Source organism: Aptenodytes forsteri, unplaced genomic scaffold (genome assembly GCF_000699145.1).
Source record: "Aptenodytes forsteri isolate BGI_AS27 unplaced genomic scaffold, ASM69914v1 Scaffold1, whole genome shotgun sequence".
In the NCBI taxonomy this organism is placed as follows: Eukaryota; Metazoa; Chordata; class Aves; order Sphenisciformes; family Spheniscidae; genus Aptenodytes; species Aptenodytes forsteri.
In genome coordinates this window covers 8,169,771-8,185,667 of record NW_008795035.1, presented here as the reverse complement: position 1 = coordinate 8,185,667, position 15,897 = coordinate 8,169,771, and the positions used below count along the sequence as shown (strand labels likewise).

At 45.5% G+C, this 15,897-nt stretch overlaps 1 protein-coding gene across 3 annotated transcripts in view; it reads right to left on the bottom strand.

Annotated features, from left to right (window-relative positions):
* The window catches only part of CHD2 (chromodomain helicase DNA binding protein 2), an 89,649-nt gene that overhangs the window by 3,695 nt on the left and 70,057 nt on the right, over nucleotides 1-15,897 (bottom strand). For all 3 annotated transcript variants that reach the window (XM_009276585.2, XM_019471333.1, XM_009276586.2), the window contains 18 exons: nucleotides 15,730-15,879; nucleotides 14,954-15,102; nucleotides 14,336-14,432; nucleotides 13,502-13,594; nucleotides 12,868-13,041; nucleotides 11,764-11,939; nucleotides 10,240-10,281; nucleotides 9,039-9,178; nucleotides 8,156-8,294; nucleotides 7,867-8,017; nucleotides 6,180-6,302; nucleotides 5,725-5,853; nucleotides 4,823-4,963; nucleotides 3,494-3,628; nucleotides 1,940-2,118; nucleotides 1,439-1,538; nucleotides 692-908; nucleotides 69-318 (listed from right to left, as the gene is read on the bottom strand). In XM_009276585.2, the coding sequence (XP_009274860.1) occupies nucleotides 69-318; nucleotides 692-908; nucleotides 1,439-1,538; nucleotides 1,940-2,118; nucleotides 3,494-3,628; nucleotides 4,823-4,963; nucleotides 5,725-5,853; nucleotides 6,180-6,302; nucleotides 7,867-8,017; nucleotides 8,156-8,294; nucleotides 9,039-9,178; nucleotides 10,240-10,281; nucleotides 11,764-11,939; nucleotides 12,868-13,041; nucleotides 13,502-13,594; nucleotides 14,336-14,432; nucleotides 14,954-15,102; nucleotides 15,730-15,879 (2,585 nt within the window). The remainder of the gene's footprint in view (nucleotides 1-68; nucleotides 319-691; nucleotides 909-1,438; nucleotides 1,539-1,939; nucleotides 2,119-3,493; nucleotides 3,629-4,822; nucleotides 4,964-5,724; nucleotides 5,854-6,179; nucleotides 6,303-7,866; nucleotides 8,018-8,155; nucleotides 8,295-9,038; nucleotides 9,179-10,239; nucleotides 10,282-11,763; nucleotides 11,940-12,867; nucleotides 13,042-13,501; nucleotides 13,595-14,335; nucleotides 14,433-14,953; nucleotides 15,103-15,729; nucleotides 15,880-15,897) is intronic.

The following is a 15,897-nucleotide window of genomic DNA, read 5'->3' as shown; positions in this document are numbered from 1 at the left end:
CTGGCCACCGCAGCCAGGTGCATCGTTGCAAACTCCTCCCAGCCTTTCTGAGATGAAAGGGAATTTACCTGTCGTAATAATCTCGGTGGCCTCTGTGGTCTCGGTCACTGTTGTACTGTTCGTATGGCCTCTTGCGGGAGAGGTTATTTGGTCTGTAGTTCCCAGAGCTCCGGTGGGGCTCTCCACGAGATCGCCGATCCCCATAGTGGTGGTCCTTGTACCAGTGCTGCTCATACTGGTGATGCCGCTCCCCACCCCACATCTGGTTGCTGTTGCCACCGTAGTTGAACTTTCGATCCCTCTGCCATTCTCCTCGGTCTGCAATGAGGAAAGCACCAGTAAGTGTCTTTCATACTTTAGTTTAAGCCCATTACTTTGCTGAATTCTCAAAAACATGGTAACTATTGCTGTGCCCCTTTAACTTTCTCCTCCCTAAACTATGTGGGCCCCATTTTTTTCTTTGAATTTCTTTATCATTATTCTAGCAAATCTTATTCTGTCCTGTTCTTATACTCTTTTTATCACTGTATCATCATGTTTTCTAGTCCAGCAATAAGAACGGTGATAATACATGTTCCATCCCATCACCTTTTAAGCCTGACCAGCCACAAGTCCCAGAAGGATTTGTGTCCAAGAGCAAACAGCCATTAGGTTAGAAGGGATGGGTTTCTCCTGGCTTGCCAGTGCTCACCTGTGTTGCTGAAATGTCTCTTGTTTGGATGGCCGTAGTTGTCACGTGGGTGCCCGTGCATCTGCTGCTGGGTGTGGGAAGGGGGCAGGTGGATCTTCTGGGAATGAGGATTGTGAGGCACATGAGACTGGGACATCACAGAATCGCGGCTGGAGCCTGAAGGCTCTGGGCGGAATGGCTTCTTCATGCTGGACATGTCCTCCTTCTTCTTTTGTTCCTGCAAGGTGCAAGAGAGCGTTACAGCTCAACTGCTCTTCCACTAAAAGAGTCAGACTATGTGAGCACCAGCCTTGTCTGTCAGGCTCTGGATTTGTCTGGAGACTCCCCACACTGTAGGCCACCCACCTCTTTGTGAGGGCTTTGTGACTGAACCGTGCCCAAGCATGGTATGAATGGCAACAGTACAAGTGTGGTGGAGGACAGGCGCAGTTCTGCCCCACGTGGCTCTGCTTCTACCTCCTATCTCTACAGGGCAGCACTTCCAGGCTTTTCATTCAAATGGTCAACTCAGCACAACATGCCACACCAAGCAATGGTCAGAACAGCCAGGACAAAGTGACCAGTGGTGTTATGCGAGAGGAGAGATTTCACATGAAAGAGGAGGCAAACACAGCCAGGACTGTTTAGATGCTAAGAAAACGTCAACAACAATAAAGAAAGCCCACGATAAGAGATGGAAAGTATTGATGCTTCAAGTGCAACAAGTTTTAAAGACAGCAACCGGAGGGAAGGCACTTCAGATCTCACCTCTTCTTCCTGCGATCTTTTCTTATGAGCCATCTTGTAGAGTTTGTGCAATTTTCTGGCATCAAATTCTGTGAATTTTGACACAAATATCCATAGGTTCCTAGAAGGACATGAACGTTTTCTGTTAATTGCTACATCACCAGTTTAACTGCCATTTGCTTTCAAACCACCATCAAATCAGTTCTACCCTCTCTGGAAAACAGTCACAACCCAGCTCAGGACAGGATGATCAGGAGAGTTGGAACCAAGTTCTTCAAAGTAAAATAAAGAGGTTTGCACTGGTTTATCTAAACTAGCTCTGAAATCAATTTAAATAAAACCAGCACAACTTGCAGACAAAACCCTCACCTGAGACTGATCATGGAGTGAGTGGGCTAGAGAATGCAAGATTTCACAGGTTAAATAAGAGGCAAATGGCACACTCATCCACATAAAACGCAACAGCCTCTGACTACCATTTTTAATATCAGACCAGCCAAAGAAAACAAAATGATCCCTCACCTTCTCCATAGCTTGATATGATCCTGGTCAGTGTAGGCTTTAAGGCACTCAGAGATGCGGTCCCCAATTTTTAGGAGGCAGTTGCGTGTGTGCTCCAGCTGTTCTTGAACCGTCAGTCCCTTATCAGGCTTATCGAGTTGCTTCAGTGCTTTTTTCACTGGTCTCATCCTTTCCTTGCACTTGAAAAAGCAATAGGGAGCAGAAAGCAATTCATTTGCCACAGGGCTCTACACTGTTCCCTTGTTAATCAGACAGAGCTGGAAGAAGTTCATTAGCACGAGATATTAGCTTTATCTGACCATTAGGCAAGGAGAAATCAGCTATGAAAATAGCAATTTGTTAGACACGCTGCAGAAAATAATCAGGAAAAGACGAGAGTCTCCCCATCTCCACTGCCCCCCCTTTTAGAGGGGAACGGTTTGCAAAGCAAATTGTAACTGCACACAGTCTGCTCTTGCACCGATCCCACGGCAGGCAGGGAAGCGTAACCGAGCATCGACAGGCTGAACCAACAGCCCCAGCTGAATGAGTGCTCACTCAATAGCCTCCCTGTCCATCCCCATCTGTGGCCGCTTTAATCTATAGCTTTTACCAAAACTAGAAGACATGAGATGAAAGCACCATCTTTTTGGCTGTGCGCATCAACACAGTGCACGGACAGTTAATCAGACAGGTTTCTACTGCCTGACTGGACCTTTCATGCACCACAGAGGGAAAGTTAAAGAAAAAAATAACACAGGACCTGCAGGGAGTACACAGATCTTAATTTAGAGAACTGTTTTTAAAAACTGCTATTTCAGCGTTTCCCTGTGCAAGTCAGGCCAAGAAGAGTCTGTCATGACAACTTTTACTAAAAGGCTAATTTTATAACAAGCTCTTGCAGCAAACATTCTCTTGCAGCCATGTTTGCTGCAAGAGCATTTACGCAGCTAGAGAAGCGCTTACAGCTCAGACAACTCCGTACCTCCCACGGCCATACAAGGTCACCCTCAAAACTCTCCCGTATTTCCCCGCCTGGAAGAGCCCCAATGGCTCCTTGCCTTCTACAGGAGAGAGACTGCCACATAAGGCTGCAGGGTCGCCTTTAATCCAGGGCTGTCAAATGAGCAGTGGGAACTTATCAGCTGAAGAAGAGAGCCCTTCTGCATGCTCTGTTGACATGCTGCTCTCCTCTGCCCTGGCTGGCATCCCTGGCAGAGGGAGGGGATAACATGCACTCATGCAAAGCTAAATTTTGAAGAGGGTTATCTGAACCCTTTAATGGTGCAATTGCTTGGTGAGAACTGGGAGCTGGAAGAGCTTTGAAGTTTCTTCCAGTTTAAGTGCCATTTACAGCAGCCAGCTGGTAGGCGCAGAGGAGGCTGGTGGACAACTCTCGTACAAGGTGGTTCTGCCATGCTCTCAGACCGGCCAGAGGTAATCACTGTGGGGCACTAATGAGGGGGCTCACACCCTGACACCTAAAACACGTCCTCAGATAACATGCAAGCAAACCCCAGCTACCTTGCTGAGCTCTCTGCCACCGCCCTCCCATCTCCTGAGGAAAATACTCACTATGCTGAATGTTTCTTGGTCCAGATCATCGTCCTCGTCTTCTCCAATGGGGATCGGTTCACTCCCTGCTGTAATGTGGACGGGACCTTGCGATCTCTTCCCTTTACTTCCAGATTTGGCTTCACTACTTTTAGGCTTTACAAGGACAAATTACACACATCACATTCGATGAGCCAGACTGCAGGATCCCAAGTGATCCAACTAACAACCTCCACACTATTGTTACTGGCAGTTGTTAAACCCCGGGCACCGCTCCTACAACCTTTCTCCCAAGATCTCAAACTGTTCAGCTGTAATGCCTCTATTTAGCTTTACGTCATCCCTGAGGGAGCAGAGAGACATCAGAGCCAACATTTTGGACACAAATACGATGTTCATGCTCATGAAGAGAAAAACCAATGTTGAAGACTTGGAAGAGAGGTTAAGCTAAAGAATATATGTCCCTTGCAAAGGACAGAGCTCAGAGTAGTCTCATGTCTATGAGGATCTGCAGCTTCATGTGATGTCACCAGTCCTCAGACCCTCTGGAAAGCAACTTCAAATCATGGTCTGTTACAGTGTAAATTTTGTCTTATATGGCTTATCTGCAGTCAAAGCCCTTTAGAGTCAAAGTCATACCAAAAATCACTGGAAAGCAAACTTTCCCCTACATATGTAACAAAGCTTCTTGGTTTGCACTTACGACCTCAGTGTCAAAACACTGGGCATGCAGTACATACCTGTTCCTTGGACAGGTACTTCAGGTCATTATTATAGAAGCTTTTACCTCCCTTCCAATTTGAATCCAGCCTCAGGGCAGTTGTACCCAAAATTCAAGGGACATTTTAGTCCACAACATACCATTGATGTTGAAACACTCATTCTGGTGAGTCCTGAACAGTGACAAGGACAACTTACAGTCTTGATGGTGTGGACAGTTGGGTTATTTGGGGTGAGTTTAAATTAGAGGGGAATACAGACAAGGAACTGCCAACCCTGTGATAAATCACAGCTGAACAGAACTTTGATCTGAGTGCTCCAGGCTCTTTCCCCCTTTCTTCCTTAACATCAGCTATTTGGCCATATCACTGTCACAGGGACAGCTGTACTTTAAAGGCAGTCTGACAAAATCTCTTCCTTTTTGCTCACATTCCATCAAGCCTTTTCTACTTTTTATTGCAACTCTTCACAATAAGAATTCAGGAGAGCTGAAAAAGGCATAATACCTCACCCCACAGTGCTTCATTGATGTCTCTTCGCAGAGGGCCTTTAATGAATCATAAGTCTCATAGCTTGCCCTTCTGCTCAGAGACTCCTATCTCTTAAACTGTTCCTGAGAATACCACATACCTTCTCTTTCTTGTCTTTTGTCTTCTTTTTCTCTTTATCGCTTTCCTTTTCTTTCTTAGTGGTTGTCTGTTTTTCCTTGTTCTCTTTGTTCTCTTTCTTCTTCTGTTTCTTTTTCACTGGGCTCTTTTCCAAGCCATCCTCCTAGAAAAATCAGTCACAGCACAGTCAAAGTTGGAGTCCCTCACCTCACGTACACTTTCTTCCATAAAACTTACATCCTTGAAATGCAGGCAATTCTTGAGGTCTATCCAAATTTGTCCTCACACCTCCTTAACCAGACAGCAAGCCCTGCTTAACCAGCTGCAAACCACCCAACCATTGACAAAAGGGTATAAAAAATAGACGAGCCCCAGTCTGTAACTAGCTGGCAAACTGTAGATAAGCACTGCTTTCCTATGCCAGCTGCGCTGGAGAATGCTCAGCCCCTAAGGTAGATACTGATCAGCACATGAACAAAAACCTTAGACTACAAGCCAAACCACTCAAAGACAGAAGGTTTTCTAAGCAACAGCATGACCTTGGTAAACTCCAGCTTCACCACTGGCTGACATACTGAAAAGGAGAGGGAAACAATTCTTCTTTCTCTCCTTTATAAGGGTAACAGACTTTGTCCTGAGACAACCTTTCCTCCAAGTCAGTATGTGGATGTGTGTGGCCATTTTAGGATCCCCAAAACACTTAAAGCACTAACCTAAAAGAGTGGGTGGGAAAGGTCCTTCTTTCACCCCAACAGTTATATATAAGTTTTTGTGAGTTTGCCAATCTCCTGTGGGAATGCACTCTTGTAGTGCTCCCCCAACTCCCCAGGGTGTTTGCTAGGGGTGCTTCTCAAGGTGAGCTTCTGCAGTAACAACACAGCTCAAAGAAACCTGGAAAAGGCGCTATCCACCAAGTTGACTCACCTTGACTTCACCTTCTTCTGACTGGTTGTCTGAGTGCCGAGGAGAGGGGAGTTCATTCCCATGCTCATCTTTGACTTTGGGAGCCTTGTTCTCTTTCTTTACTCGTGGTTTCCTCTTCTTTAGCTTGCCCTGGTGAAAACACAGAACAAGTCAGGGCAAGCAAATAGCTACAGCTACTTCCTGGGGACATACCCCGTCTCCTGAACATCTCGCAAACAGCCGGAGGTCCTGCAGGGTGGCAGGAAGCCCGATGAGCCCGAGTCCTTCAGTAAGTGTAATAATTAATTACTTGTCCCTTACTAATTATCATTTCAGTATCACAATGCAATCAGACAACAGATAAGTCCATATTCTTTCACATAGATGATGTTCAGTGACCTGGGAACACAGGCTGTCTCCTGCCATCAGCCAACCACTCATCCTGAAACCCCTAGAACCAAGCAGCCACATCTCACCTCTTCCCCATCTTTCATGTTTTCTTTCTTGTCCAGATCTTTCTTCAGCAGTTTCAGCAGATAATCAACTCGGGTCTGGAGCTGTTTTCCCTGAGGTTTCTTATCTGTCTCAACAGGTAGGATCTTTGATAAAGAAGAGAGAAAAAAAAAAACACCACCCACATGCATCTATCAAACCTTGACAAGAGAGATACACACACTAGCAGCAGTCCTTCCAGGCCCAGCAAAGGGTTGGAGATGCTGCACCTTCTAGGGGGAACAAGAAGGTTCAAGCATTTCTTGCAACTCCCACACAGACTCTCCCTGTCTAGCCAAAAGCGAAGCTCCTAGCAAGCATCCCTCACCTTGGCCTTCTGCAGAAGTGAAAGGAACCCTAGGCAGCTCTCTAGACTCTCTACAATCTTTCTTTTAAGTGTGCAAAAAGCAAGAGAGATACACACACTAGCAGCAGTCCTTCCAGGCCCAGCAAAGGGTTGGAGATGCTGCACCTTCTAGGGGGAACAAGAAGGTTCAAGCATTTCTTGCAACTCCCACACAGACTCTCCCTGTCTAGCCAAAAGCGAAGCTCCTAGCAAGCATCCCTCACCTTGGCCTTCTGGAAAGGAGAAAGGAACCCTAGGCAGCTCTCTAGACTCTCTACAATCTTTCTTTTAAGAAAGAAAAAAAAAAAAATTTGCAAAATATATTTGGGACCTTTCATTGCAAAACTGAGTCCTCTCTCCTTGACACATCAGATTTGTTTGTGACAGCCTTGTCACAGCAGGCTGGTCCTTTTTGGTAACCCGAGACGTCGCTACAGCAATGATAGAGATGCAGAATTTTTAGCAGAAAACAAGGCTGCAAGGTGCCACTGTGGAGGAATTATCTCAGCTTGCCAGCTACGGTTATCTTCATACTTCACTGGAAATTGGGTGGTGTGTCTGAGGCGATTGTTTCCATTGTAAAATGCCTTTCTGAACTTCATGTAGGAGGGCTCTCAGCCAGTCTGATCTTCTCTAAAAACACTAGCGGGGATGTCATGGGAATGCAGCAAATTGGCAGCAAAGCTGGTGTAGAGAGTCTCGATGTTCCTGAGCCCTGCGTTGCAGTTCACTCTCTTTCCATTGTGCTGACACAACGGATGGTGGCTTATTTTTAACCTGGATCATTTCAACATGGCCCCCATAAACAGTTCTTATGGGAATGACTGAGGAAGGAGGAACTAGATGGAGGTTTTCCAGCTGGCTTTGCTGCCATAGCCAGTCATGTAACTATACCCTCAAAGCCAACACAGACCAGTCTTGACATAAGCAGTGTCAAATCTGTGAAAAATTATTTCCACACAGAAATTCACACTCAGCTTCTTGTGCGATGCCCAAGGAAATATCAAGTCACAATTATGCAATGCACTCTCTGTACTGTGCATGTAATCACATATGTCAGCATTACCATTTTCTTCCTGCATCATTTCAGTGTGGTTCATATGGTACTGTTCAGACAAAATTTACTGCCAATCAAATAACACAACTCCGCTTTCCAGCAAGCACGCAACATTCCATGGAGGTCACCGTTTTCCTCATTATTATTATTATTTATTATTATTTTTGGAGTGGTTACAAATGTAAACATCTGTTTCTGGAGTAAATCAAACATGTTCTCTACAAACACTGCAACGGACCCAATGCAAGCAACAAGCAAAGCGACCTACCTTATCAGTTAACTTCAGTTCCGGATCTGTTTTAATTAGCTCCCAGTTTCCATAACCATGCTCGTAAATTCCCACTAACAAGCGAGAATCCTCCTCCACTCCCCAGTCTACATCAAAATGGGCAGCTTTGACACGGCATGTCAGGCGGTACCTGAAGGCATTTCAAACATGAGCTACTTTTAATGCTGCAGAGGATAAAGCAAATCCACATATCTAGGCTATTCTCTTCCCACTACAAAATCCAAATTCCCTGAGCCTCTTTCTGCATTGCCTACTTAGCCAAACTCACTTCTTCCTTTCCTCTGGGTCCGTGGGAATGGATTTATGCAGCATTTCAAACTCCTCTTCATGCTGGATGATGGATTTCACGTTGACTTGGACACCAGAAATCTTGATAGTAGGACCTCTTCTTTTTCCAGGTCCTTTCCCTGCTCAACAATAAAACACAGCAACTAAGAGAACTCTTAAAGAAAGAAGTGCCTCTAAAAATGTCTAGACACACAGAGATCAAGACCTTGCCTGCAACCTCTTATTTAAACATAAGGCTGTCTGCTAAGGCAGGCCCAAAATACAAGTTTTCTTTCACTAACTCACTCAGATCTGCAATCCAAACACCTCCCAGTATAATTTTCTTAAAAATACATCTAAGTACGCTGGAGCTTTTGCTTCAGTAGTTTTGTTCAGCTGCAACAGGCAGAGACCCAGTGGGAAATCCAGCCCAGACCCCCAAAGCAACAGCACAGAACAGCCATACATAGAGTGGTTGATGATGCCAGCCCTGGGAAGTGCTAATTGTGGATCCAGCTTCACCATGGAGTACACAGCACCAGTTTGATTCCCAATCCCAAGAGCAGTTAAAATATGATCTGCTTTGCCTTGTGGCCCAGCATTAAATAAGCTGATGGCTTCAGCCTCTCCCCATGAAAACTCATGTTCAGCAGAAGCTAACAGACCCAAATGGCACTTTCCAGTCTGAGCAGAAGACTCAGGGGTTTCTCACTGTTGGTGAGAGCTGCCTGGCAGAGATGGGATGGTTTAAGCGTGTGCTTGTTCTTTGCTTTTAAGTCGCAATGCAGCATGCCTCCCCATCCAGCAAGGGAACGGTTTTCTCATCAGCTCCATGGAACACCCCCAAAAACATCGTAACAGCAGCACACAACCCTCTTGCTTACCTTCACCTGGATTTTCTTTCAGCTGCTCCTCGTATTCTTGCATTGCTGACACACAGCTATTGTGGATGAGTTCCCCTAACCGTTTCAGATCAGCCACAGACTTATCCACCAGCTCAGCATCCCGAGCAATACACTCCAGCCTGGGAAAGGGGAAAAAAGAATTGCAAGTTTTGTATTTGATACGGTGTATCTGCTCCCAGTCACTTCCAGAAGAATTGTTTCATAGCTTTTAGTAGTCAATACTGTGTATGTATGAATGTACGAAACCTTCACGAGTGGAGTTCATGCAGGAAACAACACAGTTTTAGTCTTTTTTTAGGTCTAACAACTGCAGTACAGTGCTAATGTAGTAAAACTGATCCAATCCTTTGGATTTTTTAGTATTAAAGCAAAGGTGAGAACTGTCTATCTTGGGCACAACAGGCACCCTCTGTGACTGTTCAGTGTTCCTTCATGCCTTCCCAGTTCCATATTAACTCCATTTGATGGTCAAAAGCTGCCATCTGCTGTCCCTGTTGCCTGGCTGAGTTAGTGATGTCAAGGCCCATACGCAAGCCTTGTGTTTCACAAGAGAAGAGTACAACCAGATGAAAAAACAGTCATTTCTCATACAATATATGCAGGGATCCCTGCCTCAGCTCTGAGACCTCAGCAAGGGCCACAGCTTTCCAGACCCAGCACACGTGCCCATCTCCTTTCCTCCCTCGCTTATGCTGGGGCACAGCACTTGTGCAGGGCTCTGCAGACCCACGCTCGAGGACAGTGCATGCCTCTCCTCGCTTCCCTTCAAGAGGGATGTGGCAGCGAGAGAAAGATGCTCTGAATTCAGTCTTGAAACTAATATGCATAGAGAAGCTTGGCAAGTGTTGTGGGTAGCATTTGCTGTTCAGACAGCTGCTCTCTCTCCTTTCTAGGCAGAGTGGAAATGCCCCAAGGGCCAGACTCTGCCAGCAGGACAATGCCGTGTACAGCCCGGCGCCACTACTGCTCTAGCTGCTTTTCGGCCAGCATTCATCAGTGCCCATCAACTGAGACATGAGGGGCTGTATGGCAGTGCTTGGGTTACCGATCACATGACAGCAAGGCTTTGTGCTGCCCATGGAGGTTGTATCAAACACCCATAGCAATGTGGGTATGGCCATGCTTAGAAACAATGTCCCCCCGTGATAATCCTCTGGAGCAGAGCCAGGTTGGGACTTACCGTTCAAGAGGCAGTCCAAACTTTTTGTAAGCCTTGATAAACCTAAGCAAAAAAAAAAAAAAAAAAAAAAAAAAACAAAAAATAAACCAACTGCCATAAAAAGTGGGTCCAGTATCACAAATACACTTGAATATATTAATTGCAGCCTGCCACGTTATCAACTTTGCATTCCACACTGATTAGCTAAGCATCACTCAGGACTGGGAAACTTAATCCATTAACCCCCACAAAGAGTTTTGTGACCTTGGCTGGAGAAAGAACACAACATTATTATGAATGTCGGATGTTTGATGAGGAAAAAGAGAGGAGAGTCCTAACTGTAGTGTAAAAAAAATTGAAAGAAAGCATTGGCTCACACCATGTTGGTAATTATTAACTTCATTTTTCCAAGGAGAAAAGAGGCATTAAATCAATGTCATTAGTAATTTTAACACTCAGGCTACGAGTGTAACAACCCATCACAGAAGAGCCAAATGTGGTGCAATCCATCACAGAGGTTTGCAGACAAGGATTGCGATTTATTTTTGTGTCTTATTTTTATTGTGAAAATCACTGCCATGGCTAACACAACTTTAGGGCAAGAGCCAGACACCGTTGCTGCAATTGAACAGTGCCTTGTGCTGGGAGCAGACCCAATGGCTTCAACTACAGATTATTTTTAAAATGAGTAATTTTTTTCCCTTCTTTTTTTCATCTTGTGCTCTTTCAGCCTCTTTCTGCTACATCACAATAACCTAAACGGCTACTGTAGTTCACATTGCAATACCTCCTTCCTTCTCTATGGTTTCACGGCTGGATATGGGGCAGCTGCCACAATCCGAAAAGTCTGACCATCTCCTGTTTAAAAATACGTCAACTCGGACACAGAGTGTCAAGGAAAACTCACACCCCCCCTCTTTTCCATCTTTGGCTGAACATCTGGGCAGAGCCATAAGACAAAGATCTTTGAGAAAGGCTCAAGAGTTAGAAGATACGAGAAGAAAATAATGCCCCAGAATTCAGCCCCCAGCTGACTTCAGGGACATAGTGCAGAAGAGGATACACAACTGCTGGGATCAACTGGACCAGTGCGTCTCATGGGGTTATTTTGCTAGAGCCTGCCTTACACTTAAGCTTAAATCAGCAGGACTACTGCCAGAAAAACGTCAGGAAGGCCAGAGTCCTTGGCTTTTCCAGCTCTGTATCTCATGGTACTTAAGACCTCACGTGTAATACGGAATTAGCTCAAGCCACTTGTCCCAGGAAGGGCAGTTACAACAAGGATTAATTTTAGGAAGGTACCAGCTTCACTGCAGCCTGGCTAAAGACAATCCAGTCCATTTTGCACAGACTTGAATGTTAAAGTCATCAGCTGGGAGCAAACTGGATTTTACAAAGGTGCAGAATCTGGCCCAGTGAACCAGCTCCACCTAAACCACTGACATGCTTACAAGTGAACACCTCCTGGATTAATCTGGGGTTTTCTCCACCTGCATGGGATTTCTGTATTTGTTTTCTGAACTGTCTCCTGTGCTCAGCACTGACCTCCTGATTTCAGCATCAGTAAATCCTTCCACAGTATCTTTTCTAACACTTCGAGGACGCCCCCTGCGCTTTGGTCTCTTCTCATCATCGGTATCATCAGTCTCACTTTCTGATCCAGATGATCTCTGAAGCCTTCTCTTAGTTTCTGCATCTGATTCGCTGTCATTTGTCTGAGCCTGTATGTACCAGAAAAACAGCAGTACAGTTAACAACTGCTAATCTGTCAACCTTTTCTGTCCCTCCCATGCACTGGCACTATTTCACGCTCAGACTGTAAAACACCTTGGCATCTCTTCCTGAAGATGCAGAAGCCCATGTAATCAACCCAGAGGCTGCGCACCCTCGCAGTTTCCAGCTAGCTAAGGCGCTGGTGATCATCCTCCCTTTAGAGCCTTCTAGCCAGAAGTTTCACCATCGCATTTTGATTTACTAAGGTACAAGATACATTAAAACACATTGATATCGTGGGTTTGTGCCGCAGTCCTTTAGGCTGTTTTGAAAACCAGGGCTCCTCAGAAATTAATCTGGAATCATCCAATATCAATTATCCTTCTCTCTAGTTTTCCCTTTAATGTTTTTCCCCAGCTTATCCCAGAGAACAGTTCATAACCCCTTAAAGTCCCATATCCCAGAAGAGTTTCCTTGCACAGTCTGCTTTCTGTTGGATTGGGGTAGATCCCATCACCTAAAAAACAACGTGGGAAGACACTATCTCTTTTGCCTGCAAGAGCCACATTTAGGCAAGAGCAGCCCAGGGAGCTAGAGAGCCCAAGGAAAAGAAACAGCCAGAAAATGGCATAAACTGCAGTAAAATCTGCATTATACAATTGGATGTTTTGCTCTGTGCTCACTATGGGTTCTCTTTATTTTGTCTGCTGAGACAAGATGAGTCATACCAAATCCAACATGGGCCCTCACACTGCATTGCAAACCATGGGCCCAATGCGCGATGCCAACAAGAGGTCAGTGTGCTACCTCTGTGCTTTACTCCTAACCAGCTTTGGAGGAGGGAAAGAAGCACTCAGATGGCAAGAAGGCTTCCCCTGAGCATTGCCTTTGCCAACTCTCGCCTCCTGCCTCTCAGCTCCTTGAGATGGGCCATACCTTTTTAGTTGAGCTCCGGATTCGAGGCAGCATGTAGATTTCCTCCAATTCTTTCTGCCTTTCTTCCTCCTCCACCTTTTTCCTCTGCTCCTCTGGAATGATATCATCCCAGTCCTTCTGGGACCGCTCGTCCAGCTCTGTCTCTTCCTCCTCCATGGTTGCAAAGTTGGCCACCTTTTATAAGCAAAAGAACACTTAGAAATTCCCTCCCCTGGCAGGAATACCCCAGAGCTGTCTGCTAAGCCTCAACTTCTTCCCCATAGGAATTTTGCCAACATTTCTGTAACTACTTTATAATTGATCCTTATGTCACTACATTCCTGGTTCCTTGCCACATCTTTGGGCTAACAGCTTTTGAGGAAGTACGTGCAGTTTAAGAAGTACTGCTGAGCCTCTAAGTAATTGGTTTTGTTTCCAAATTTGGTAAATTCTGCATTTTATTCACAGCCTTCAAAACCACTTACTTGAAATGAAATTAAACCTACATATCTCCCCAGCTACCAAACCCAGACAACCCCTCAGCAAACTGCTTTGTACAGGTCACCTCTCACCAGGCCCGATTTGTCCTGTCTGTTACTGACCTTACCATCAAGCCACATTCCCACACTCCACTACAGAGCCTGGGGGTCCGTACCTTGAACTGGGAGAGGAGCTCGTCGGTGGCACTGGTAGACACTTCATTCTCTCGTGTTTCAGCCAGACGCAAAATCTCATCAATGTCCATCTCCTACCAGTCAGAAAGGAAAAGTGATAAAGCGGAGCGTGTCAAGCACAGCAGGAAATAAGAGGCTTTGAGAACAGACTTGTGGGGTGCAATAGCTAAACACGCACTGCGCTGATATTAGCTAAATAAAGAGCAAATATCTGCAGGGTGTTATCACCAAGGGCAGGGATGAACTATCTCAAGTGGTAAAAAAGAGTACAAATAAGGGTGATAGGACAGAAGAAAAGGAACATCAAGGCTGAGCGGCAGGGAAAATTTCCAGACAGTGAGATGTATTAACTGTGGACTGTTTCCCTTGGGGGAAGCTCTGCTACTCGGGCCATTAAGAGAACTGGTCAAAGTACTCAATACTGAACTGTCAAGCAATGCTGCGCTGAGGCAGGAGAACGATCTATTCGACTTCACTGCGCTGACTCCTGCCTCTCTATGAGAACAACCGAAAAAGGATGGTGAAGAGTGCTCAGAGGAGGCAGACTGTGCTATAACTAGCTAATGAATCCTCGGGAGCCAAGGGACTCTTTTGGTGACCATTACTATTTAACCCCAAACAACAAGGCTCTTCTCAACCCCTGATCCCCCAACCCCAGAGCTCTCTTCCTTCAGCTTCTCTGGACTCACACGTGCCCTATTCACCAACCTGCTCTCATGCACGGGGCAAGTACAAAGAGGGAGCAAACACACACGATCCCCCATGCAGACCTGCAGAGAACTACAAACAGCTATGTGATTTCAATTTCAAACTACCTGAGGCTCTGACTCTTCCCCTTCAAGCTCCTTGAAGAGATCTTCAGCTCCAAACTTCAGAATAGCTGTCAGCTCCTCTTTGTTGAAAGGATTTGAGCTGCAAGAACAAACGAGAAGGAAAATGTATTTTGAGCTGTTAAGTCAGCACTGCTACAGCACAAAACCATACCTAAGTTTTTCCTAATTAAAGCAAGAAGTAAGTTTTCTACCCAGCACTATAAAAAGCTTTTTTATTCATCTCTTTCTTGCCCTAGCACAGACAACTACTGTAAAGGGAACAACCTCTATCTACTACTTAGGGGAAATGGGGAGAGTCTGAGGTCACTGCCAAACTGCAGCTGTTCCACCACCACCAGGTTCCCTTAGACCAGGATGATCTCTGGGAGAAAGACAGAAGGAAAAACAGGTAATGCATTAGAACTAGTTTTTTATTTCCGATCATCTTTATCCTTTGTGTCCAAATTAACAGTTGCGTAAGCCAAATCAGTGGAAGCTGCCATTATTTACTAGCCTTCTGCCCTGTACCCTATCACATAAATATTGGGAAATACCAGCAGGTGAAGCTGACTATGCCACATGCTGTACCAGACATCTCTGCATCCCGACACAATCACTTACTTGGATCGCCCAGAGTTGTTGTCCAGAACAGTCCGGCCAGTGGTGTCCATACGCTGGATCACCAAATGATCCAGCACCATTTTCTTCTTGGCCCTCTCAATGATCTCCTCCTCTACCGTACCCTTTGTGACCAGGCGGTAAATATTCACCTGAAGGGCAAAAAAAGAACAGAGCTATTTCCTGGACCTGAACATGCTCTGCTAACACAGCGATGCATCACTCAGATGTTTTGCAGAGACTGGTCTGCTGACATTGTCTCTTCATATACAGATGTGGTTTTTTAGAAGAAAAACAAGCGCATTCTTTTTCTATCTCAAGGGAACCAGTTAAAATCAGGTTGGTTAACACAGATCTTGTAGTGTGCCTAAGCACAGAGTGAAAACCTTCTGAAACAATCACTCTAAATCCAAACTAGCATCAAACTTTTCACAGATCTAATAAAACCCTAGTAAAGGTGGATGTTCTACTTTCTAAGTTTTTCAGGGCAAGAAAGAACAGAGTTCACAAGGCCGAGAACTGCCATGCCACTGTTTGGGTTCTTGATTTTGAACCATCCCAGAACCCAAAGCCAATAGAATGACCTGGCATCTGGCAAATTTGGGCTGATTTTTTGTTTCCTGGCTTTTAAATGAGCTGCCCTTGGGTTGGCAGTACTCTCTGGAGTCAGGACTGGGGGGAAAAAAGACCATGGTTTTCAGAAGCTCTGATGAGGTGGGAGCCCATGTGGATGCACACACTGAAGCCACAAAGAAAATGACCCAGGTAACTCTTCCGACCTGCTTCTTTTGTCCAATCCGGTGAGCCCGAGCCTGAGCCTGAAGATCATTTTGGGGGTTCCAGTCCGAGTCGAAGATAACAACAGTATCAGCAGAGGCCAAATTAATTCCCAGCCCTCCAGCTCGTGTTGACAACAAGAAACAGAAGTCCTGGGGGGGGGGGGGGGG